Below are 26367 nucleotides of genomic sequence, written 5' to 3' on the forward strand. Positions count from 1 at the left end.
GCAGGATACAAACATTTGCTTACTTGTAGGTGCGAAGACTGCAAGGTAGCTGGACGGCATCGGCCAAGATCCAAAACTCAATTTATTTGATTCTTCACAACCGAAATGTTTCATTACAAAGATTTTCACCAAGTCTTATCCATAGCAATTAAGTTGTCAACGTGAATGTGCAAAAGAAATAAATACGAAAACCGAAAACGCAAACGGAAAACTAAAACGGAAAACTGAAGCTAAACGTAAAACGTAAACGTAAACGTAAAATTAAAAACGTAAACCCTGTAACAAAGAAAAACAAGATTATAATTTGTGCTGTGTGAAAATTTCGACACGTGGAATTTTCCCGATCAAACACAACTCACCTATTGAACTCCTAGCCACCAATGGTTTTCAGAAGTCCACCCACAACCCATTATCCTCATTTATTTGGGAAGTTAAAATAACTGGAACTGAAAGAAATCATAAAATTAGGATTTTCTCTAACCAAACCGCCATTTTGTCGAATCCACATTACTTGATTTTTCACTCACCATAACTGATGAAACATCGAAATACGTTAGGATGACTAAAATTTATAACTATTGTATTTTCCCAGGCGAAGCCATGGGCGAAGAGAAGTGAGATTTTCCTGGAACGAAAAAAATTCGTCTTCACATGTTGACTCCAGGAAAATTCTAAATCTCATCAATCGGTGTTGCCAGACGCAACCCGAGTGTGGCCGCTCTCATTTAGTTTGATCATGAAGCCAATTCATTTTTGAATATTTGCGGAACCTAAGGATATATTATAAGAACCGTTTTGTTAATGACTTAACAATAAACAAATGATATTATGGTTTTATTTAATTATTTTGTTTTATTTTTACGACAATTGACAACGAAGCAAACGCCATCTATTGTGGCTCGAATGAACTCTGAACATCGACCCACGCGTAGTTCTGCACCTTGATGCTAGGTGGCACCAACATACTTTGAACAAAATAGATTTTAATTAAAAGCGAAACGCTAATTAGTAGTTCAAAATTTACAACGTCACAATACTTCCCCTCCTACGAAAAGGTTCAACAGGTTGAACCACGCTGCCCTCAGCGTCATCCAACAACTACTAACAATTTGCCTGAAACAAACAAACAAAAAAAACACAGAAGTTACGCGTGAACGCACATCTACTACTAACAAGGAAATTTGTCTAACAAAATAAATATACTGAAAACAGTGTAAGGTTTTATACATTATACTTAACTACACAACCCTAACTTCTAAAAAGAATATATACAAAAAAAAACTTCATGGTGTCTAAGACACTTGAGTGGAAACATCTTGGCATCATTCTTCAGCTGACTGATAGAATGCGTCTAGGCCTACGGTGGTTCACTCTTTTAAACTACCATCTTAATATTTGTTACTCAACAAATACGGAAAACTGGTTGTGAACGGGTCCATCTGATATGGCAACCGTTCTCTATCCCATTCGGAAAAATAAAACCGAATCAAAATCGGAATATGAGAAAAAAAAAAACGAAATAACTCTCCTAGAAAATAGATCTCGGAACAGAATCGGAAAAAATAACAGAAATGATCCATTATCTAGAAGGAAAACGAAAACAAAACACAAAACCCCCCCCTTTTCGTTATCCCCAAAGTACGATATTTGCATTTTTACTTTCTCAACCGGTTGGTCTACCACAAGCATTCCAATCATCACATATTCATCCCTACATACATCCACTACATTCCTCCTCAACTGAACCATGGTAATGTAACTGTTAACTCAGAACATCACTACACTCATTCAAATTCCTAATTGAACATTGATAACTTAAATATTCAAACAGTTTAGACCAAACTAAGTAATGGCAAATATCTACTTCTTAATATCCTTAATATGCCAAGTGCCTATTGGGTGGTTGTCAGCTACTCTAACTAGTTCATAAACCAAAGGTGACAAAACCTTGACAACCCTGCACTTTTCATACTTAGGTGCCAGCTTAGCTGCGAAAAAATTTGTAGCGTCGCTTTGTGGATAGGTCTTTTTCCACACTATGTCCCCAACAGAATAGCTTGCAGACCTACGCCTTAAGTTGTAATGCGTTGCATACTCTGCATGAGCCTGAAACAAATTTCTCCTAACCTGACCAAATATGTCCTCCAAAGATCCAAACTTTCCTGCGTATTCCTCCCTTGGAATTCCGGCCTCGTACTCCTTATCCGTGTCCTTATAGAAGGAACCATTTAAGACCGGTTCTCTAGCGTGGACAAGGAAGAACGGGGAGAATCCAGTGGATTCATTAACCGCACTGTTTATGGCGAACTGGACCTTGTACAGGTTTTCGTCCCAGGACCTGTGGTTATCTTTCACAAAAGCGGCTACAGCAGTCATAACAACCTTATTGTACCTCTCAACAAGGTTAACTTGCGGAGTGTACAGTGGTGTGTAGTGTAATTTCGGAATATTATAACGCTTAATGAGATTACGGAATTCAGATCCTGTAAATTGGGACCCATTGTCCACAATCACAGTCTCTGGAACACTATGGTTCAAAAATACAAAATTCTCTAGCGCTTTAACAACAGCGGCACCTGTGGCACGCCGTAACGGAAACAACATTGTATATTTCGAAAAACAACACGTCACCACAAAAAGAAATGTAAATCCTGATTTAGACCTAGGCAAAGGTCCGACTAAATCAGCCGAAATGACCTGAAAAGGTCTCTCGCAGACTTTAGGCTTCCCTAGCAGACCTGGAGTGGCTGATGTCGTGTGTTTATACGCAGAGCAAGTATCACAATTCTTAACGTACTCAACCACGTCCTTATACATACCACGCCAAAAATATCTGAGGGATAATCTGCGATGAGTTTTGAACACACCAAAATGACCTGCAGTTGCATCTGCATGGTTTTGTTGCATAATGCTAAGGATGTCGTTCTTGTGGACTACCTCTTTCCAGTCGAACTCACTGAGAAGCTGGTATTTACATTTACTGTAACGATATAGTTTATCGTTCAAAATACTAAAATTCGGAAAATTTGCTGGATTGATTTTACAGCCATTAAATGTTTTGTCATACCAGTCATCTACCAAAACTTGTTGACTAGAGTTATCATTACGATCACCAACTACATCTACTTGTATGAGTCTCGACAAGGTATCCGGAACTACATTATCACAACCCTTCCTATGTTCGATAACAAAATTATACTGTGATAATCTACAACCCCATCTGGCGAGTCGTCCTGAGGGATTTTCTAAATTTAAGAACCACTTTAGGGATGCATGGTCTGTGATAATTGTGACTGGCTTGGAACCAAAATAAGCCTGAAATTTCTCCACTGCAAAAATCACAGCTAGAGCCTCGCGTTCCGTCGCGCTGTAATTCCTTTCGTTTTTATTTAGGCTCCTACTGACATACGCAATGGGATGATCGCAACCATCGGTTTCTTGCGTTAGCATACCGCCAACACCATATGCAGAAGCATCACAATGTATTTTGAATGGTTTTTCAAAATTCGGTACCGCAAGAACAGGTGCGGTTACCAACGCATTCTTCAATGTATTAAATGCTACCTCTGCCTGTTCGCTCCACTCAAATTTAGGTGCGTTCTTTCCTTTACTCGTTAGTCTATTGAGTGGTGCAGCGATGGTTGAAAAATTCCTAATAAAGCGCCTGTACCAAGAACAAGTGCCTAGGAAAATCTTTACCTCCTGTGCAGTTTTTGGGGTCGGAAAGTTCAAAACTGCGGCAACTTTTCCAGGATCTGTGCGTAAACCAAATTCATCCACTATATACCCTAAATATTTCAAAGAGTTTCTAAAAAAATTACATTTATCAAAATTTATGGATAGTTGAGCCATTTTTAGTTTATCCAGAACTCTGTTTAATAAAATTAAATGGGTTTCGAAATCAGCAGAACAAATAACAATATCATCTATATAACAAAATACTATTCCATTTTCAATATCACTACAAAAATTTTGATTAAATAACTGGTCCATTAACCTCTGCTGTCGTGCTGGTGCACCGCATAGGCCAAACGGCATGACTTTAAATTTGAATAACCCTCTACCAGGAACTGTAAAACTGGTTTTTTCCTGAGAGTCGTTAGCTAATGGAATTTGCCAGAAACTTGAACTTAAATCAATCGATGATAAAAACCTTGCCTCTTTCAAGCTATCTAGAATTTGTGGAATGTACGGTATTGAGTATGAATCCCCCTTTGTCACTGAATTTAATTTCCTGCAATCTAGGCAAAATCTCCAGTCTCCATTTGCCTTTTTCACTAAAATTGCTGGGTTATTCCAAGGGCTTTCACTCGGAGTAACTACGTCCATTTCCAGCATCCTATCTAACTCTTTACTTAAAGCTTCCTTCTTTTCGGGAGAAAGTGGATATTGTTTTATTTTTATTGGCAAGGCATCACCGGTGTCAATAACATGTTCAATTAATTTTGTTCTACCCAATCCAATTTTCGTTGAAGAAATATCTAAAAATTTATTTACTACAGACTGGGCTAATTCTTTCTGTTGAGATGATAAGTTTTCAAAAGAAGTGATGGTATGAATTTGTTTATTATCAATCGCACAAATATTGTAAAATTGAGAAGGTGCCTTAATTAATTCTAAATTATCAAAAATGCCAGGGGCTAACTGAAATGTTTTCCAAAAGTCACAGCCAAAAATAACATCCGCTATTATAGAGGGTACTACAAAAAATTTTATTATGTGAGTTACGGAATTATAAGTAATCGGAATAAACATATAACCCATGCAATCAAGTTTGTCTCCATTTGCCACTGAAAATGTGGTATCAATACTGCTATGCAGTTTATAACCGAATCTCAAAAAAACCTTGTGCGCCTGGTTACCCAAAATTGACGCGCAAGCACCGGAATCTAGTAAACCTGTAATCTCAAAACCGTCAACAAAACCCTTTAAATGTGGCCTAAAGTCTCGTTTATCCACTGAATACAGAACTGTGTCAGGTAAAAGGGATGTTTTGTTGTTAATGACCAAGTTCTTTACTTGTGTCTCTGCACAGTTCTTACTAATTAGTTTTTTGAATTTTTGTCCGGAGCGGGTTTACTAATCGCCTTTTTACTACAACTTGGACATGTCTTTACTGTAAAGTTCTGACGTCCACACGAAAAACATCTAATAAATTTCGGAACTGTCCTGCAAAATTTAAAGGAATGGTTACCCTTGCCGCACTTGTAACATAGTTGTTTATTTGTTTTCGTAAAATCAGTGCCTTTACTTGTATCAACCTTAGGTGCAGGTGTGACTGAAAGTGTGTTTATCTGTTTTGTCACTTGTTTGTAAGCAAACTCTGAACTTAAAGTTGCCTTACTGTTAGTAGGCTCAGAAAATAAGGCGGAACGCTGCCTCGCAGCCTCTAGTTTGCGACACTTTTCCTTCAACATTGCGACAGACTTAATGTCAACAAGAGCTAATTGTTCTGAGTAAAAAGGGCGAATATTATGTAATAAAATTTGTAACTTTTGTTCTTCGGAAAGTGGTGTTGACAACCTTGAAAACATGCCAAACATTACAGCGAAATAGATAGACACAGGTTCTTCAGAGCCTTGTGTTCTTGCTCGAATTTCACCTAGCAACCTGTAGTCATAATCTACTGCATCAAATTCCTCTATAAATAAAGTTTTCAATTCTGACCAAGACGAAACTTGACATTTGTTGCCTCTGTACCATAACAATGCTCGGCCTGTAAAAAGATGAAATGCAGAAACAAATAATTTTCCATCTGAAACGCCATAAGATCTTTTATATTCCTCAACGCGTTCGATGAAACTGCGCGGATCACCCTGTCCGTTGAAATTTAACTTCCACTTGGCCACATTTTTATCACCAGTGCAGTCAACGGCGGTACTCTCGGAATCCAGTGATTCGTCGTGAGACGACTCATTGTCAGCATCTAATCTGGAAATCAAACTCTGCAACTTTGTATGTAATTCACTCTTCCTACTTATTAAGCTGGGTTCGGAACACTGTATTCTCAAAATTCTAAAGTACAAATGTGAAGCTAAAGCTTTAGACCTACAGAGGGCATGTCTATCTTTAGTGTCAGAACACTTTTTTAATAAATCTTCTAAGTCTTGAAGTTTTTTAGTAATAACCCCTAACTCACTTTCAGAAGAGAAATCTGTCTCTAAAATTGATTCAGAAGGAATTTCCTGAATTAATTGTTTTAACTGTTTCTTTAAACCTAGCACTGTAGGTGCTGGAGTTTCGGAACGAATGGATACCTCATAACACAATTCGTCCTTCAAAAGTGAATGAAACTGGGCAAAAGTCTGTTCCATTGTGTTAAGTCAAAACACATTTAACAAAATATCGAGCTTGTGTAACTGTCTATGTTTAGCCTTATACAAATTGGTTAAACACAAACACAAAAGAAGTTATTTAAACTATTAAATATACACAAGCAAAATACACAACAAAACAATATTCTTAAGTCTATCCTAACCTATTTTATCAATTATGTTCCTATTCCAAAATATTGTTAATAATACAAGCACATATTATTACTATAGTAAACAAAATATAACAAAATAAAACTTCCCAAAATTGAATAAATGATTGTAAGGTGCAGTATCACCTTTATGAGTACACAGTGTGTTACAACCTTTACAATTACAAAAGTAAACAGGCAACAAAGTTGCAATGAACTCTGACTATCATATTATCTTTCAAAAAAACAAAGAGATTGTGCAATGGTTTGATGGCTGTTACTTTACACTTTTAACACATAACCTAAAATACAACAAAATCTGTTTCTAAATGTCACTTTAAACTACCAGCATTCAATTAAACTTAACATGTTTTGTGTGTGAAGTAGCTTTTATCATAACCTTAACACAGCTCTAAACAAAATTTCAACAAAATAATGAAGTATCAAGTCACTGAAAAAAAAATTGTTCATAACTTCCTACTTGAACTTAATGTAATCTCTGAATATAGTTTATATATTTAGTTTCACAAGTTGTAACTCTTAGTATTTATAAATGTATGTGTGTAACTAGTTAACAGCACATAGCGTTTCAAAACTTTAATTATACTAAGTTACCGGAATTTTCAAACATAAGATGTACTTACTATTGAAAGCAATACCCAACAACAACTCAGTTAAGCAATGTTTATTACTAAACTGAAGGCAAACATTCACTTATACACCTCCAAGGTAAGTCGATAACATAATTAAACGGCATAAGCACCATTTATAAAGTGTTAATTAAGTAAGAAAAAACAAATGTTGGACTATACTCAGAAAATTACTTAAACTATCAAACAAAATTTCTAACTATTAGTTATTATTTAGTTAGTTAACCATAAAAACAGCTTAGTGCTCTTTGCAATGTGTCACTACTTAGAAAATTGTACAATCAGCGGAGTACATTTCATAAAATTCACAAAATTTCTCAAAATATACAGAAATAACTATATAAAAAAACGTTCGGGCGCCATTTGTAAGGGTGATAAATTGGGCGGAATAGAAATATACCCGGATACGGAATAATCTACCACCTTACAAAGATTAGAGGAAAAAAAAAAAATTTCAATTTACTTTACTTGATCTATCTACCTAGTAAAGAATAGAAGCTAGCCGTCGACTCCCTTGTAATGCATATGAGGTGTTATAAATGAAATTTGCTAGATGTTAGGCAAAATTGTTTTTAATGTAACTTTTACCGGGGTCGCTTAATACAAAATGATGGCTAATAATGCTTAGTTATTCTAGCTTAATGCCAAGACTTAATTTAGATACATTAGAATGCCTTAGGTAGATAGTACATAAAATCTATGTTTTAAATTTAAGATGCCATTGGCATGGAATAGACAATGACACAGTAAAATTCATAAAATTGTTTCAAAATAAAAGCTCAGTAGTAAAGACAGGGTTCTTACTGTACACATACACTAAGAAGGTTCACTAAACTGTTGCAGGATACAAACATTTGCTTACTTGTAGGTGCGAAGACTGCAAGGTAGCTGGACGGCATCGGCCAAGATCCAAAACTCAATTTATTTGATTCTTCACAACCGAAATGTTTCATTACAAAGATTTTCACCAAGTCTTATCCATAGCAATTAAGTTGTCAACGTGAATGTGCAAAAGAAATAAATACGAAAACCGAAAACGCAAACGGAAAACTAAAACGGAAAACTGAAGCTAAACGTAAAACGTAAACGTAAACGTAAAATTAAAAACGTAAACCCTGTAACAAAGAAAAACAAGATTATAATTTGTGCTGTGTGAAAATTTCGACACGTGGAATTTTCCCGATCAAACACAACTCACCTATTGAACTCCTAGCCACCAATGGTTTTCAGAAGTCCACCCACAACCCATTATCCTCATTTATTTGGGAAGTTAAAATAACTGGAACTGAAAGAAATCATAAAATTAGGATTTTCTCTAACCAAACCGCCATTTTGTCGAATCCACATTACTTGATTTTTCACTCACCATAACTGATGAAACATCGAAATACGTTAGGATGACTAAAATTTATAACTATTGTATTTTCCCAGGCGAAGCCATGGGCGAAGAGAAGTGAGATTTTCCTGGAACGAAAAAAATTCGTCTTCACATGTTGACTCCAGGAAAATTCTAAATCTCATCAATCGGTGTTGCCAGACGCAACCCGAGTGTGGCCGCTCTCATTTAGTTTGATCATGAAGCCAATTCATTTTTGAATATTTGCGGAACCTAAGGATATATTATAAGAACCGTTTTGTTAATGACTTAACAATAAACAAATGATATTATGGTTTTATTTAATTATTTTGTTTTATTTTTACGACAATTGACAACGAAGCAAACGCCATCTATTGTGGCTCGAATGAACTCTGAACATCGACCCACGCGTAGTTCTGCACCTTGATGCTAGGTGGCACCAACATACTTTGAACAAAATAGATTTTAATTAAAAGCGAAACGCTAATTAGTAGTTCAAAATTTACAACGTCACAAGACAGACAGACAAAAATTTTAAATACGTGTGATTCAGTTATAGTACAAATAACCATATAAGCTTGATATGAGGTAGTTATTTCGAAATTACAGACAGACACTTCGATTTTATTTATTAGTATAGATTATTATTAGGATTATAAACACAATTAAAAAATATATACAAAAGTATTAATCTATATCTGTAAGAAAAATAGCGAGTATTAAAAATACCTAGTATTGAGGAGTGATAATCGCACTACAATTTCAGGTATATTCTAAATAATCCAATAAGAGTCGCCAAGAAAAAAAGCGATACGTCCGTTCTCGGAGAGGCCTCGGCCAGTACTAGTTTCCTAGTTCAATTTCCTACTGCATGTTCGCGCAGTTTTGTGGTGGGTTTCAAGCTTATTTTTTGGAAACTAATAATAATTAATTTTAGATTTTCTTCTTCTTTGTATATTGCAAATATGTTATATTTTTGTGAGTACTTAATTTTATTTACGTATGATGAAAAATAATCCACCAGAATGACACTTTTATATGTCTGTAATTTTGTGAAATTATAATTTTTTGGTTTGGATTTTTATAATGTAAAAAATACTAAATAGAAAACTTTTATCTGCTATAGTAGTAGTTTAGGACCTCTCCTTTAATAAATATATCTTTTTGTGTAAATTCAATAGGTAACTTTTGATGTAGTGAATGTCAAAGATTGCACGAAATCGAAAATTGAATAATAGTCTTTTGATATTTTAGGCAATAAGAAACAAACTATCAATAAATTGCAAAATGTTGTCTTACTTGATAATAAAACAGAAAATTTCCTACAATGTAGTATAAATAAGTTTTTAAGTAAATGCAGGGATTTACAAAATTTAAGGGGTCAAAAATGGGCTAAAACTCCTTGTACACTACATAACCCTATTTTACGCTCTTAACAGGACCTACATACAGTACGCGGCGGAAAGTAATGTACTGCCTTTAGAATGACATTTCAGCTTTGTAAAGCATTTCTCTGTCACTCATACCTATAATATAAAAGTTTTGTCGGTCTCAATGACAGGGACAACGCTCTACAAATCAGCTACCTCCTTCTAAATGTCGATATACATTACTTTCTGCCGCGTACTGTACACATTCAACTTTGCCATAGGAAGTTTTAATTTTTTTATGAACACGTACAATATTCGTGCACAAATTAAATTTAAAATGACTAACTTATTCCTGCGACTTCGTCCGCGTGGACTACACAAATTTCAAATCCCTATATTACCCCCACAGGGGTTGAATTTTTGAAAATCCTTTCTTAGCTTTCCCTTTTATATATTTCGATAAAAACAAGATGGTAAATAATAATTGTGCTAGGGAGCATAGGCGGCTTTATCACGAAAGCCTTTTAAAGGCAGCCCAAGCTTATGAAGCTAGAAAACGCTAATATGTTGATGCATAAAGCAGGATAAAATAAGCAACATATTGAATTGTATATGGAGAAGCCGTGTGGTAGATATTTGAATGGTCAATCAATCAGTAAATTGTTTGATTTATTTTTTCCGTACAGGAAGACTTGTGGACCAAATCGTAGCGGCTACAAACAGCAGCTCACGGCTCGCATGACGACACAAATCCGGATCTGTCTGTTTGTTATCAGCGCAAAGCAGTCGCTGGCGGCTAGGGCTGCGATCCGAATAATCGCATTATTTGCGACGTTCACTCCATTGGGTACCGAAATACTCCATTTGGCGTTTTTAGATAATTGTCGATTTCTTTAGCTGACTTAATAAAAAAGAGTTACCAATTCGACACGTAATTTTTTTGTTGATGTTACTTTATAACACTCTTTCTTGTCTAAAAAGATTTTTATTTCTTAAATAGGGTAAAAATCTCAGTACCTACTCAGCATATTATCAAAATTTAATTTTCCAACATTTTTGAGTTGCTGGAAATTTTTCTCCAGTAGAGACAAGTAACTTGTCCTTTGTTCACGTCTTTTCATTGTATATGTTTTAGTTTTAAAGTATTGGTTGCATGAAAAAATAAATAAATAAAATGCACCGTCCACTAATCACTAAGTCCGCCCCGCGTTGACGTGCAATTTAATAAGCTGTTACAATAATAGTCATTTATTTGCGCAAAGGGTCAGCCTGGCTGTCCAACGCGGAAATACAACCAGTATTCTTAGCACCATTTCACGCTGGCATGATTTTAAAAGTAATTAGGTAACGCTAGGTTTAAATGTTACTGTAATATTTTCAAATTAAAAAAATTATAAAAAAATAAGCTGTAGACTTTCAACCACACATAGTGCTACATAGATACATAATATAACAATTAATATTGAAGTCAGGTTTTTTATTTCAATAATTTATACTGAAGCTAACACAAAAAATATAACCAAAGTGCTGACCCTGCACTAGAAAGTATTCACCGAAGACAAGTTCGTGATTCCGTTGTGATTTTATTTCTATTGCAACGAGTATTATCCGCTGTCAATATTATTGATGATCGACTTGCTTTCCTCCAACCTATAAATTGCTTTGTTTCCAATTTTTCGCCCATCCATCTTGCTTGTTTAGTTAGAAACCAAAATAAAAAGTATCTTACTTCGTAAAAACGTTGGGTACTAATAAGATGGTTTTTTTATTCCATTACAAGTTAGCCTTAGACTGCAATCTCACCTGATGGTAAGTGATGATACAGTCTGAGTGGAGGCAGGCTAATCTGGAAGGGATATGGCAGTTTTATTAAACCCAAACCCCTTTAACGGTTTCTATACCCGCACGGTATCGTACCGGAACGCTAAATCGCGGTTAAACTTAAATGGTTTGGTATATGGTGTGGTAGGCCTAAATATCCCTTAGCGTTAAATCACATAGAGGACTTTTGAAATTTTTTGTCTTACAAATTTAAGGTAGCTTCCAAAACCTAACGACGGGCAACAAAACCACAAATCAAAAAATCGAAAAGAGTAGCAACCAGCATGAAACGCCACTTCAAGTGGAAAACATTGGAAATAATCTTGCGAAGGCGTAAACTAAAAGAAAAAGGTCTAGTTTCAGCAGAGGATCAAGAATATTTTATCAAATATTTAACATAAACTGTATGTCTGAAGAAAACTTATGGAAAACTGGAATAAAGACCTTCAGGTGATTGGCAAATTTGCATAACTTGGAATTGGAAAGTAAAACCGGCCAAGTGCGAGTCAGGCTCGCGCAATGAGGGTTCCGTACTAGATTCGTATTTTTTCGTCATTTTGCACGATAATTCAAAAACTATGATGCATAAAAATAAATAAAAATCTGTTTTAGAATTTACAGGTGAAGACCTTTCATATGATACCCCACTTGATATAGTCACTCACTTCGAAAGTTGAAAATACTAATTATTAGTTCATAACCACAATTTTTTTTTTTTGTGGGATCTAACCCTAAATTCACAATTTTCAAATTTTCCCCAAATGTCAGCTATAAGATCTACCTACCTGCCAAATTTCATGATTCTAGGTCAACGGGAAGTACCCTGTAGGTTTCTTGACAGACAGCCAGACAACAAAGTGATCCTATAAGGGTTCCGTTTTTCCTTTTGAGGTACGGACTACGGAACCCTAAAAATGAACAAAAGGGACACGATCTGACTATTAGATGGAATCTGTTTTTGTACCTTTTAATAAGAAACTATTATTAACATAATTGCCCCAACTAAAGGATAACTTCATTGATTTCACATGCAGGCCAGATTTCACCCATCATTACAGGTTATACACCAACAACGTCTTAAAACACTTCCTGAATGGGCAGATACCTGAAGAGCAAACATGGTTTGTTAAAGGAAAACACATGAGGAAGCATATAATCCTGAATATAAAACAGATCATCAAGTAGAATCGCGAGTTTGTTTTTGTTCAATCTACTTAAATAAAACCAGACTCGTGGTGATAGACTAATTCAATAAATTGTCCAGCGCTTGTAACTTTAAGGCATTGGCATCGTAGAGCCTAATAACTTGCATTTCCGAAATAAAGTGAAGATAGCAGCTATACCTGGCCAGAAATGAAATAACAAGGTTAACGAACATCTAGAAGTAAGAAGCATCACAAGTAGAAACAAGTTACTTATCAATCTTCCTGGATGATGTCGATTCACGCCAGAGAAAGGCAAAGACTTTCCTATTGATGTGGTACTGGAGGCGAATACTGCGTATTCCGTGGACTGACAAATGCACAGTCTACATTATATTTTATCTTTATGCCACAAATGCAAGACTCTTACACAACTCCAGATTGAAACACGTCTTTCGACCTTCAGCGCATCTTAGTTATTTAGGACACATCATTATCATCATGATCAACACATAACCGGCTTACTACAAAGCACGGGTCTTCTTATGAAAAGGGTTTGGCAACGCTGGCCAAGTACGGATTGGCAGACACATCACACTTATTACTATTAGGGAATGTAGAAAGCAAAATACCACTCGGTATCTCCAGCCCGGTACGGTGCGGTGGTTAGACTAAAGCTGACTTTGAGTTGTTACTAAGGACACATCATTATTATCATCATGATCAACCCATAGCCGGCTCACTACAGTGCACGGGTCTTCTCTCAGTATGAGAAGGGTTTGGCCATAGTCCACCATGCTGGAAAAGTGCGGATTGGCGGAGACATCACACTTATTACTAATAGGGAATGTAGAAAGCAAAATACCACGAGGCAGATCGCCAACCCGGCGCGACCAACCGTTAACCGTTTAGGTTGCTGAGTTTGAGTTGTTATTAAAAAATACACTTCGCCTCCGGCCCATTCTACTCTGCACGCATGCCTTTAGAATTACGTGCGCTTTACAGTTCTTTGTATTAAATCTCCTTGTGCAGTCTTATAAGTGGGAGGTTTCAGGTTCCATTCTCGTCAGGCGCAATTTGGCAATTTATAAATTGTCTCTAGTCTGGTCTGGTAGGAAGCTATAGCCGTGACTAGTTACCACGCTACCGGCAAAGGTGTGCGCCAAACGATTTAGTGTTCCGGTCCGCAGCCGCGTAGAAATCAATCAGGAGTATGGGATTATTAAAAATGCCATACCCCTTCCAAGTTAGCCCGCTTCCATTTTATACTACATCATCACTTACCACCAGGTGAGATTGTAGTCAAGGGCAAGAGTTATAATGGAATAACAAAATCTCTAGTAACTACTGCCACGCGCCCATTGTGGCATCTTGTCGTGCTGCTGCAGTCACGCATCACTGCCATCGCGCGTTGTATTCTTTTAGGGCTTAAAATCTTAAAAGTTAAGGTAACTTACCTGAGCAGAAGGGGTTTGTTAGCGAAGAGGCCAGCTGAGACCTTCTCTTTCGCCGCTTGGAGCTCCTGCATTGCGGAATGCCGATCTTCCTCATGTAACCCCACTCACACTATGCTAACACCTGGAAAACATGTAACAAGTCATTTTTTGTCACTATTTACAGAGTACAGAAATTAGTAATAGTAAAAAAATAAGAAGAGGACATGAAATCACTTATATCTATAAAAGATATCTACAAGTGTCAGTCAATATTTGGAGTGGTTGGTATAATTAATACTGGGTGATGCCCGCGACTTCGTCTGCGTGGATTTAGGTTTTTAATTCTAAGGGAACTTTTGATTTAACGGAATGGCCGTGAAAAATTAGCAGACCAACAAACAGATACATGTATATGGATGACGTGTTTGGTATATTCCCCTTTTCAAAGCTAATGCTAGAGTAGGTACAGTAATGTAAGCATAGTTGAGTTTGATAGTTCGACTTTTGAATCAGTAGATATATTGCGAAAGTTGTTATATCACATTGCCACAATGTCAACTATTGTGGTTTCCTGAATTTATGGTGTCTTTTGCTTCGACAATAATTTTAGCCAATAGTGAATATTTGAAACAAGTTTCGTTTTCGACTACATTGTTAAACTTTTAAACATGTTGCCCAAGTATGCAGAATGCATGGCACTGGGTGCATCTTTAATAGAAGAAATAAGCCCTTTAAAAATATAAAAAGGAGGCTTGAACTTCAAAATGTTGTATGTGATAATTATTTAAATTGAAAATTCATCTTATCATTGTAACCGAAAAAGTCCTGAACATATCTTTCAATATTTTTCATGGATACTATCTATGAACCATGTTCCCTAACCCACTTTTGCATGGTTCCAAAGTTTTTGCATGATAATCTTAACAGAATTCGTCCTATAGTTTGGTAAAATATGTTGCTGAAAGGAAATATCGGAAAAAACTGTTACATAATCAAACGCATTCATACTATGGCCACCTACATATATATCTATGTATATATATGTGGGTGTACCTACATAATTACGCTTACGCGTTAGAAACGTGTACTGAAATTGGGACAAAAATGAAATATGTACGTTAAAAAACATATTTTGCTTCATAATTAGTTAAATAAATGAATTTACTTACATTTTTTTCTGTTCCTAGGCGTAGCAGGACCGTCGTAGCGTCTGTCGATCGCGTAGCACCCCGCGCCGCTTTACCGTAGATCTACGGCTGCGCGTAGCCTCCATCCCCATTGGTCGATATTGCTACGGAACTAGACGCACATCCTCCAATAACAGCCTTCACTGTAAAAGGGGCGGGGTTTTGTAACATTTCAGAAAATTTTCAGGAGGTCCAAAAGTACATAAAGTTGGTATCGACCCCATCAATGTTTCCACTCGGATATGCAGGGAACGCAGATACTAAATACAAAGCTAACTTTATTTAAATAAGATGCAGAAATCCTCATTTTAGACTAATATAATTTGCATTGATTAATTTCATGTTTGCAACCACTCTCAAAATAGAGAAATCCAATAAATAAGCGAAAGGACTGAGTAGCTGAAAAATAGCTAAGAACTAAGATTAAAGCAGTCATTGAAAGAGTTTTAATTATACGAGAATGAACATAGCTTTACTACAGTCTTATTTAAAATAAAGATTTAAGAAGAAAGAAGAAGAGAATTCTTTGCAACACAAAACATTACATACAAAAGAAAATTAGCAAACAAATAAAATGCACAAAGGCAGTGTCACTAACAGTTATGTTCTTTGACAACCATTTTTTTAAGCTACATTAATGAAACGTTAAAAGAAAGCTAGTATATATGATCGAAACCATGCTTACATACAACAAATTACAATTTGCAAGAATCAAAGATGTTTTTAATAATGAAATTCCATTTTAATGAAAAAACTAAACAATCTATTCAAAAATGTACTTGTATTTAAACAAGGAAGTTGTTTAGTCATTCAATTTTACTCTAAAACTGCTGACCATGGCAGTCAGTTTCAGAGTAAAATTAATAATTCTGTACACATCTATTGGTAAAAGTTTGAATAAAATCCACAGCTCAGCTTTTGAGAAAGATTCAACATCGTTTCAACCCATCGCCAGCCCATTTCTGAGAACTGTTCTCTTTTCTAGACCATGGTACACCAGTGTAGAACGACAGACTTCACAACCTTTGGGTATATTATGGAAAACTCTCTAATACTTTAAAGTTTGGTTAGAAGTAGAACCTCGTACATACCAAATAAAGCTCTTAACTACTATCACCGTTCGACAGAAATTAACTCTTTCAAACAAATAGTTGCTATGAATTTCCCAGTCATCAAATGTCTGAAAGAGGTTACGCCATATCCGCTGAATAGCAAAAAATACTCTGAAGTAATACATAAAACTATTATTTATTCAAATTTATACATGCCGGTTTATTTATACTACAGTCATACATCACCGGGTCAAACTAATAATAAGTTCAAAGTAAGAAGGGAGGCAGTGGTTCTTGAAAAAGCCCGCATTGTGAGCAGTTTGGGTCCTCCTACCCGGCTGCTAGTGGGACCCATTGTTTTTTTTTCCTGTTTTAACTGTAAATAACAGAAAGTTATTTTTTTCGCTGTTTCAGCTATTTATTTTTTGTTGTTTCTGTTATTTTATTGTTTGTTATTTCTGTTATTTAATTTTTTGTTATTTTTGTTACCTTTTTGTAAACATTTTTAAAAATATGATATCAATGAGATATTTTAGCGTTTAATCCTATCCTTTATCCTAATCCTATCCTTAATCAATGAGATATGTAAATAAATGAGAGAAATTCTGATAGTTTAAAAAATAAAAATTGGCCAAGTGCAAGTCAGACCCGCGCACCGAGGGTTCCGTTCTACAATTACCATACAGTAGAATATACGTGAACAGTGAAAAGAAAAAGAATATAATATCAAAAAAGAATCGTTTAAAACAAATAAATTTATGCTGAGAGTAGACAAACGACCCCGTACCGTTTGCTGACTCCGCCAAAATCGGCCTGACTTCATTTCACGGCTAGAGGATTTCGCAAATGAAGTTTCCCCGGTCCACCGATCGTGAATCTGTATAATATTTTACCTATAATCATATCGCCATGATAATGGATATGGCGATATAAAAAGGGAGCTATTCATTTTCACAGAAACACTATATGTTGGCTACTTTTCGATGTAATTTTTTTGTTGTCTAGTTTTAACCGTCTGTTTAATCACTGTGCCTACATCACGCGAGAACAAGAGGATGGACTGAGATACGGGATTTATTGTATAAAAGCATAAAGTCAGACTAAATCACTTCACAAATCTGAACAAAAACGCAAGACACTCTTTGACAATTTTACGCGGTATCAAAACCAACGAAGACAATCTACAAATTGTATTAAAATTAATAAAATTCTTTTCCTGATTTTATCACACATTTGTAGCTCCTTGTTTTATGATTCATATTACAGTGCCCAGATAAAGTACCGACTGAATCGAAATACCGGACTGAATCCAATATCCGCCCATCCGAGTTTGCTTTTCAACATCTACTTTCTATATGCTCAAAGAGTACCGTTATATTGCAACTGTAATAAATCCTCTTCAAATACAACGCAAACGCAGACAAAACTACAATACGAGCATGTTCGAGAATATCTTTGGTCTTGTAGTTCATCAATATCACCAACAAGTGCAACATTAAATTGATTGTGTTGTATGACTACTACCAAGACCCTACCCAAGTAAGCACTTCATTTCATCAACATGATCATCGTCATCAACTGATAGAATGTCCACTGCTGAACTGTCTCTTCGGCGACTCTCTGCGACTTGTTTGGTTTCGTCTGTTTATCTAGCAGAGGGTTTTCTAACGCTACGCTTTCCGTTGCGAGGCTGACATTCTACGTAGCATCTTGGGACTCGAACATCCATCGGTTTTTTGAACTAAGTGCCTTGCCCATTGCCACTTCAACTTTACAACGCACCGAGCTGTCGGCTACTCTGGTTCTCCTACAGAACTCCTCATTTAGACAAACTACAAGCATAGTCGCTGAGTGACTCTGAACATTTTTATGGGGCCCATAGTTAGCGACAACATCTCAGATCGATATAATATTATGTCAACACTGTGAACACGCAGGAATTTTGGACGAGGAGATACCACAAAGCTTCCACAAAGCTTCCCAGAACGCTTTTAGCACATTGTTTTTCTGTGCTGTGACAGCCTGGTTAGGACGTCCGCCTCCTAATTAGAGGTCGGGGTTCGATCCCGGGCACGCACCTCTAGCTATTTGGAGTTATGTGCGTTTTAAGTAATTAAATACCGGATCGGGCTGAAATTTGGGATGCAGATAGCTTTTATGACGTAGACATCCGCTAAGAAAGGTTTTTTTAATTTAAACCCTAAGGGGTTAAAATAGGGGTTTAGAATTTGTGTAGTCTACGCGGACGAAGCCGCGGGCATAAGTTAGCTATGCATCTTCACGCTAACTTTGCTTGACAAACTGCGGTAACCCTCTCTGGCCTGATTAATTCATTCTTTTATAAGTTGAAACGTCAGCGAGGGGTAAAACGCAATCTAGTTAAATGCCGAGCTTGTGATTTTGCCCGTTAGTTTATAATCGATCGGTATAATCATAATTAATTTCAGAACCATTGTTCGTTCTCTACAAAAGAATAAGAAACAGAAATTTTAATACACTAGTAGAGTATCATGGAATTAGGAATCAGTTTAAGTTATTATGAAACAAGTAGGTATGGCAACACAGAAATTAATTGAATGTGAAAGACTACGTTCGTGCATTTGCCATTCTTGTCTTCACAGAAATTATCGTTCACTAGCACATACAAAATTACTTAAAGCTAGATGATGCCTGCGACTTCAGCCGCGTGGATTTGGACTTTTCAAAAAGTTCGTAGGAACTCGTTCAATTTCCGGAATAAAAACTAGCCCATATCACTCTCCAGGTCTAGAACTATATACATCCAAAAAACACGTTACTCTATTTCTCCATTGAATTGAATTGTCGTAATTGAAGGACAAACCAATAAACAAACAAACACACTTTCGCATTTATAATGCGGGTAGTGATATGCATAGAAGATGACGAGATATTTTTAATAGATTTCTATACCTACATACTATGCAATTAAATAAAAAATCCATTAAACTTTTCTATAAACGTTAGAAACATTTAGCGTGCAACGATATATTTATACATGTTTAAGAGGCCTCCTTTCGCCGCAGGAAAAGTGGCATCGAACGGCACTTAGCAGCGTTCGACCACTTCGAAAAAGCGCACTCAGCGCTTATCGCCTTTCAATGTTACCACTTTACAAGCTAAGGGATGTTGTCAGTAAGGAATCTTTACCCAAAAATATTATGAACACTGATGCAAAGATAAAAAATAGAAACGCCAACAGTAAATTAATTAGTGGTCCAGATTTTAAAGTATTTTTGAGTGTCAAAAAGCAGTTTTATAGAAGCAGGCGTTACTTTGCGAAAGTCTATGATATACAAGGAACTACAAGCTTAATTTACTACTTATGTAAGTATAATCCGCGGAAACTGACAAATCTATTGCTTGCTTGGTGGCTTTTCCTGCATGTTTAGCAGTGGAACGGCGGGCGGTGCATATCGCATGCTGCATGTTGCAAGATACAGATTTGATTGTTTCAGCGGATTATAGCAAATTAAGCTTGTAGTTTCTTATAGACCGTATGTCAAAAAGCAATCTTTGCCAGTCTTTTATAAAGATGGAAATTATGGTTATGGGGTTTTTAAAATAATAAGAAATCACAAGGAACAGCAAGTTTAATCTAAATATATAAAAGGAAAAGGTGACTGACTGACTGACTGACTGATCTATCAACGCACAACTCAAACTGCTGGACGGATCGGGCTGAAATTTGGCATGCAGATAGCTATTATGACGTAAGGCATCCGCTAAGAAAGGATTTTTGAAAATTAAACTCCCAAGGGGGTGAAATAGGGGTTCGAAATTAGTGTAATCCATGCGGACGAAGTCGCGTGCATAAGCTAGTTTGCTATAATTCAAGAAACTAAGCAAGCAATGCTTGCTTTTCTTGCGGCGGAAGGCGGGCGCTGCATTTCACATGCTGCAGGTTGTATCCTATTTTATCTAATTTAACCTGTACAAATTAAGTAGGTTGTTCCTTGTGTATTATGGACTTCCGCAAAATAACGATCACTTCTTTTCAAAATAATATGAATTAGGTAGTACCCAGGTATATACACCATTTGACACCTTGTTTAAATTAAAATGTGTTGTAGTTTTACATTTAGTTATACTTAGTTTAATTTTAATTTAGTTTGTAACGATGGGGCTGGAAAAGGAAAACCCCTTAAAATATCAGATAAAAAATTAAAATGTACCCTGGCACTTTCAAAAACATCAATTTTAGACCTAGTAGACGAAAAATAACTTTTTGTTTCTGACCTGTTACTTGTAAATTAGATTTTGCTATGCCATAAAAGTACCCAAATATTTTTAATATTTATAGGATTTATCGTAAAAAGATAATTTTAAGATACGAGTAGTTAGCAGTTACACTCTAACTTAGATTAAATAACAGTAATAGAAATAATCACCTGTCTAACGTGACACCTCACGACTTTTGCAGAATCACCTTTTTCCACACGATTGCATTCTACCACCTCTAACAGGGGGTTGCATCCATCTCTCTCTGCCGTACATCAACCCCCTTTTACCTGTCTCTGTCTCGCTTCTATTTATGACTTATTAACTTCTCTAAGGTATCATGGCAACCCACCCGCTCTCAAATGCTCTACGGATTTAATATAGAAAATTGTGAACTCAGCCGAAAGTCAGAAGCAGTTTATTGAATCTGAAGTTATAATACACCCTCTTTAATATTCATCATTAACTCTATAATTTAAATTGACAGGTCGATTAAATTATAGAGATTTACAAATAATAATAAGAGTATGTTGTATGATTATGATTGAATAATAACTATAACCTACAGTTATTTTTCAATTATATTAAAATTAGTATTCACATCAGTTCAGTAAAATATTTACGAAATCCTTAAATATGGTAGCCGGGTACGGTACAAGCTGGGTAGGTAGAGCATAAGTTCAGATGTGGAAAAGTTAACAAATAAGTAGGTTCATCTTGAATATAAGGAACTGAAAAAATGAGGAATGTGACGAGGGAGAGAGAAATAATTGAAACCAAAATAAAGTCTAGTTAACTTATTCAATTAAACTTTTGCAAGTAAGTATTTTTGAATCGTCAGCGTTGTTTGGTACTTACAACATTAATTCACTATGAACACTTCCTGAATCTTGATAATTTAGCTGAGCAGTAACCCTGCGGCATCAGGATTTAGGAGTAGGATCCAGAATTTTTTATGGAACCACCACGGAATAGCTCAACCGGTAAAGGAGTGGACTGAAAACCGAAAGGTCGACGGTTCAAACCCTGCCCGTTGCACTATTGTCGTACCTACTCCTAGCACAAGCCTGACACTTAGTTGGAGAAGAAAGGGGAATATTAGTCATTTAACCTGACTAATATTCTTTAAAAAAAAAATTGCAAATCCATCCAGAAACCTCGAAAAAATCGATGAGCATACATAAAAAACGGGCCGAATTGAGAACCACCTCCTTTTTGGAAGTCAGTTAATAATGACTGTTTATTTGTTGTTGTTTTAGTGGGTTCAATTCTCGCCTTAGCTTTTTAAAAACTGTTTGAACACGTTTATTCTTATTTTTTAAACAAATAATGTTTTTTTAAGGAAATTTGATATCTCCAATTTTCTTTCTATATAAAAAGGAAAAGCTGACTGATTGACTGACTGACTGATATATCAACACATAGCTCAAACTACTGCCCGGATCGGGCTGAAAATCTGGCATACATATAGCTATTATAACGTAGACATCCGCTAAGAAAGAATTTTTGAAAATTAAATCCATAAAGAGGTAAAATAGGGGTTTGAAAACGAATTCGCGGGAATAAGCTAGTATTTAATAATATAATTTTCCATTTATAATTTTGATAATAATATTTATTAAATAGTATGCTTATCCATACTAATATTATAAATGCGAAAGTGTGTCTGTCTGTCTGTCCGTCTGTCTGTCTGTCTGTCTGCTTTTCACGGCCCATCAGTTTAACCGATTTTGATCAAATTTGGTACAGAGTTAGCTTACATCCCGGGGAAGGACATAGGCTTTTTATCCCAGAAAATTAAAAAGTACCCACGGGTTTCTTAAAAAACCTAAATCCACGCGGACGAAGTCGCGGGCATCATCTAGTAGTAAAAATGTAAGAGAAAGAGCTAAAGTTTATTTTGCTATCACAAACACACTAGATACGTGACCGTAGCAATTCAGCGACGGATCGCGGTGTTTGCCAACAGATCGCTCCTTGGGGACGCGACTCGAACGGTTTCGCTCACGATGCAATAAAAATCAAAATACACTTGAAATAAAACTCAATTCTTACCTAAACATAAAGGAGAGAGACTGACTGACAAATCAACGAATAGCTCCTGGGTCTTGAAACTTAAGATTTTGCATGTAGGTTTTCTGCATAGTGTTGACAACTACGAAGAAATGATTTTGAAAATAGAACACAAACAAAACTGGAGCGAAACAGCTAGGAAACATCGAGTAAAAGTAGCTCTTCGATGCTAGAGACTGGATTAACACGGCTTGGTCATCTTGGTCCTCTATGATTAGTAACCCAAATTATTCAATTACTAGCTTATGCCCGCGACTTTGTCCGCGTGGAATTAGGTTTTAAAAATCCTGTGGGAACTCTTTGATTTTCCGGGTAGCCTATATCATCCTCCAGGTCTATCTATATATATCTATACTCATGCAAAAAATCACGTCAATCCGTTACACCGTTGCCACGTGATTGAAGGACAAACCAACAAACCAATAAACAAACACACTTTCGCATTTATAACAAGGGTACTGATTGACAATTTTATAATGTTTTTAGATTTTTTAAGTAATTACTTAACAGCCGTACAGAACCTCAAAAATAAATAAAATTCAAATATTTCATCGCACCGTAACAGATTACATTATTTGCCAACCGATCACTCCTCGGGGACGCAAACGATTTTACTCGCGATACGATTTCAGCAGATGCTTAGGGAAGGAATTTAAAAGATTTACTAAATAATTTTAAATACATTTCAAAAATTGCGTAACCGGCAGGAATCGAACCTGCATCTTCTGGGTTCGCGCCCGATGCCTTGACCAACTCGGCCCCGGTTTCCCTTACTGCCGGTGACGGACCTTGTGATACGTATGTTCTCTCAGTACTGAAGCGACTGTTTAATGCCATCTAGTAGCGACACTTTGCAGTTATCGAAACTACTTTCAAAGTAATTTCCTTGAAGTGTAAGTAAAACATTAAAAAAATTATAAAAAAAGATTTACTAAGTTTAATTTCGAGAGTTGAATTTGCAAATTCTACTTAACAAGACTGTACCAAAATACCATACTACTCAAAAAAAGGCATTACTTGATAAAAAAATGTATTCATCATCATTCATCATCGACATTATCAACCGACAAACGTCCATCGCTGGACATGGGTCTCTTGTAGGGACTTCCACACGCTACGGTCTTGTGCCGTCAGATTTTTTTTATTCTGATACAAGTTAGCCCTTGACTGCAATCACAGAATACAGCGGTTCAGAGACTTGTTTGATGTCGTCTGTCCACATAGTAGGGGGTCTTCCAACGTTACGCTTAGCGGTGCGAGGTCACCTTGAGACCATAACGTCTATCGGTGTTTCAAACTGTGTGCCCTGCCCACCGCCATGCACTTCAGCTTCGCAAACCTCTGAGCTATGTCGGTTAGCCTGGTTCTTCTAAGGATCTCCTCATTTCTGATTTGATTAGGTACGTAGAGAAACTCCAAGCATAGCTCTCTCCATCGCCCGCTGAGTGACTGAGCTTTCTTATGAGGCCCATAGTTCCCGGCTCCGCACGGGTAGCTTATTACAATTTTTGTAGGGATCTCTAATTTTTTGCCTATGTCACTCAAGAATAATGTAGCTTTCTACTGGTAAAATATTATTCAAAATCGGTTTAGTAGTTCTATTACTCCCTACAAACAAACTTACAAACTTTACCTCGTTGTAATATTAGTATGTATAGATATTTATTATAATACAAAATTTTTGGAGTACAAATATGCATACGGCATAGCTTTTAATATAAATATGCAAACATGTAATGCAACATAAAACCACATATAGATATTAAGTTAACTGTTTGCTAGCGAGTAAGTATCTGTGAACGAGTTGAAAGCAGGATTACGTCAATAAGGGTTACCACTTTCAAATGCTCCAACGCGGGACTCGAAGATATAAATACCAGAACATGCCCAAACGTAAGGTTAATATTTGAAAACAGATAAGTAGGTCTTATATTATAATACTAGATGATGCCCGTAACTTCGTCAGCGTGGATTTAGGTTTTTCAAAAATCTCGTGGGAACTCTTTAATTTTTCGGGATATGTCCTTGTAAGTCCTTCCCCGGAATGTAAGCTAACTCTGTACCGAATTTCAAAAATCAGTTAAACTGTTGGGCCGTGAAAAGCTAGCAGTCAGATACACTTTCGCATTTATAATATTAGTATGGATAATGGATATGGATATAGATAATAATTTATATGCAAAATTAAATGATAAATATAAATTGTGGCCTAATTACGCATGGTTATATCATAAACACTTTTTATCTTCGTTCATACAAGCATTATTATCTGAAAATTGTGACTATAAATTAAAAAAGAGTGACAGTGACTTATTTTTTATGACTTTCAGATTACCTAGTCCCTGTAAAAACTTGTAGCCTGATACGGTAAGAGCTAGCGCACACTACGGTAAATTTCCGTCTGATTCATGTCCCCAAAATCTGTGAACTATAGACTACATATAATTGCGCACACTGCGGAATTAATTCCGGATCGGATTTTGATAGACTTCAATTCAAAATTACGGATTTTAAAACGCACCGCAACTCACCGCACCGTGGTACGCGCTACCTCTAAATAACAGGACAGGACCCTAGACTACAGGATAACTGCAAGCCCTAGTCTATGCTAAATGTCAGCCCTGCAGGTGCGGTTGGGCGGGCGGGCCGCACCGGGCCCCGCCCCGCAGCCATTGTTTCCTCGCTAACTCGCTCCAAATTGAATAAATTAAAGCCAAATTTAATAACTCTATTAAGTTTCTGCCGACATAAACAACTCTTGACGTATGCTGGTCCGGACGTTATCAGGGGCGATTTTATTCAATTAGTTTCGGATGCTTAGCGTGGGGCTGTTGAAAGCTTTTGTACTGATTACCATCTATATACTGTTGTATCTGGTTTTATTATATTTTTCATTTTTAATGACTAGCGCAAGCAAGCAAACCACTTAGTTGTGGACCAGATAAAATCGCAAGCATCCATTTTTTACCCGACTAAACGGAAGAGCCAAAAGGAAGTATTATGATTTTAGCAATCTATTATGTATGAATGTATGTGTGTTTGTATTAACGAATGTTCAATTTTATGAATTTCGATGGAATAAGGTGTCAATAAATTCTTAATATTATTATGATCTGGTTGAGGTAGGCTACATTATACATATTGACATAATATACAAACAAAACCAATTTGAAAGATGTTACAGCCAAAAAAGTGGAGGTCACGCATTTTTTTTTGCTATCGTATCGAATGGAGAGGGGTGTCAAATGAAACAAGTAAAAATTATGTTCTCGAATACAAAGGTACAACATCAAAATATACCAAGCGACAGAAAAACAATTTTACTAAATAAGCGTTTTAAAGAGAGAGAGCCAGTGCGTGCCAGACCTTCCTTATTTTATAAAAGCTTATTTGCTTATTGTCCCCAACACTGGGAGGAACGTTTGTTTGGATGTTTTTTAGATCATGGTGGCTTTGGGAGATAACAGGTAATAAAGATGTAAAAAAGCTTACGTCAAAGTAAAAAGTCTAATTTTTCATATATTTTCTTCGGAGAATATAAATCACGTCATGCATTGTCAGACACTTTGTGACTTAG

General features: G+C 36.2%; 1 protein-coding gene across 3 annotated transcripts in view; it reads right to left on the reverse strand.

The window, feature by feature from the left end:
* Window positions 1-26367, reverse strand: part of VGlut (Vesicular glutamate transporter) — a 78261-nt gene that overhangs the window by 50697 nt on the left and 1197 nt on the right. For all 3 annotated transcript variants that reach the window (XM_034971435.2, XM_069500434.1, XM_069500433.1), the window contains exons 2-3: window positions 15409-15569; window positions 14261-14381 (exon numbers count right to left, since the gene is read on the reverse strand). In XM_034971435.2, coding sequence (XP_034827326.1) covers window positions 14261-14331 — 71 coding nt within the window. In that variant the 5' untranslated portion in view covers window positions 14332-14381; window positions 15409-15569. The remainder of the gene's footprint in view (window positions 1-14260; window positions 14382-15408; window positions 15570-26367) is intronic.

Source organism: Maniola hyperantus, chromosome 8 (genome assembly GCF_902806685.2).
Source record: "Maniola hyperantus chromosome 8, iAphHyp1.2, whole genome shotgun sequence".
NCBI classification, from domain to species: Eukaryota; Metazoa; Arthropoda; class Insecta; order Lepidoptera; family Nymphalidae; genus Maniola; species Maniola hyperantus.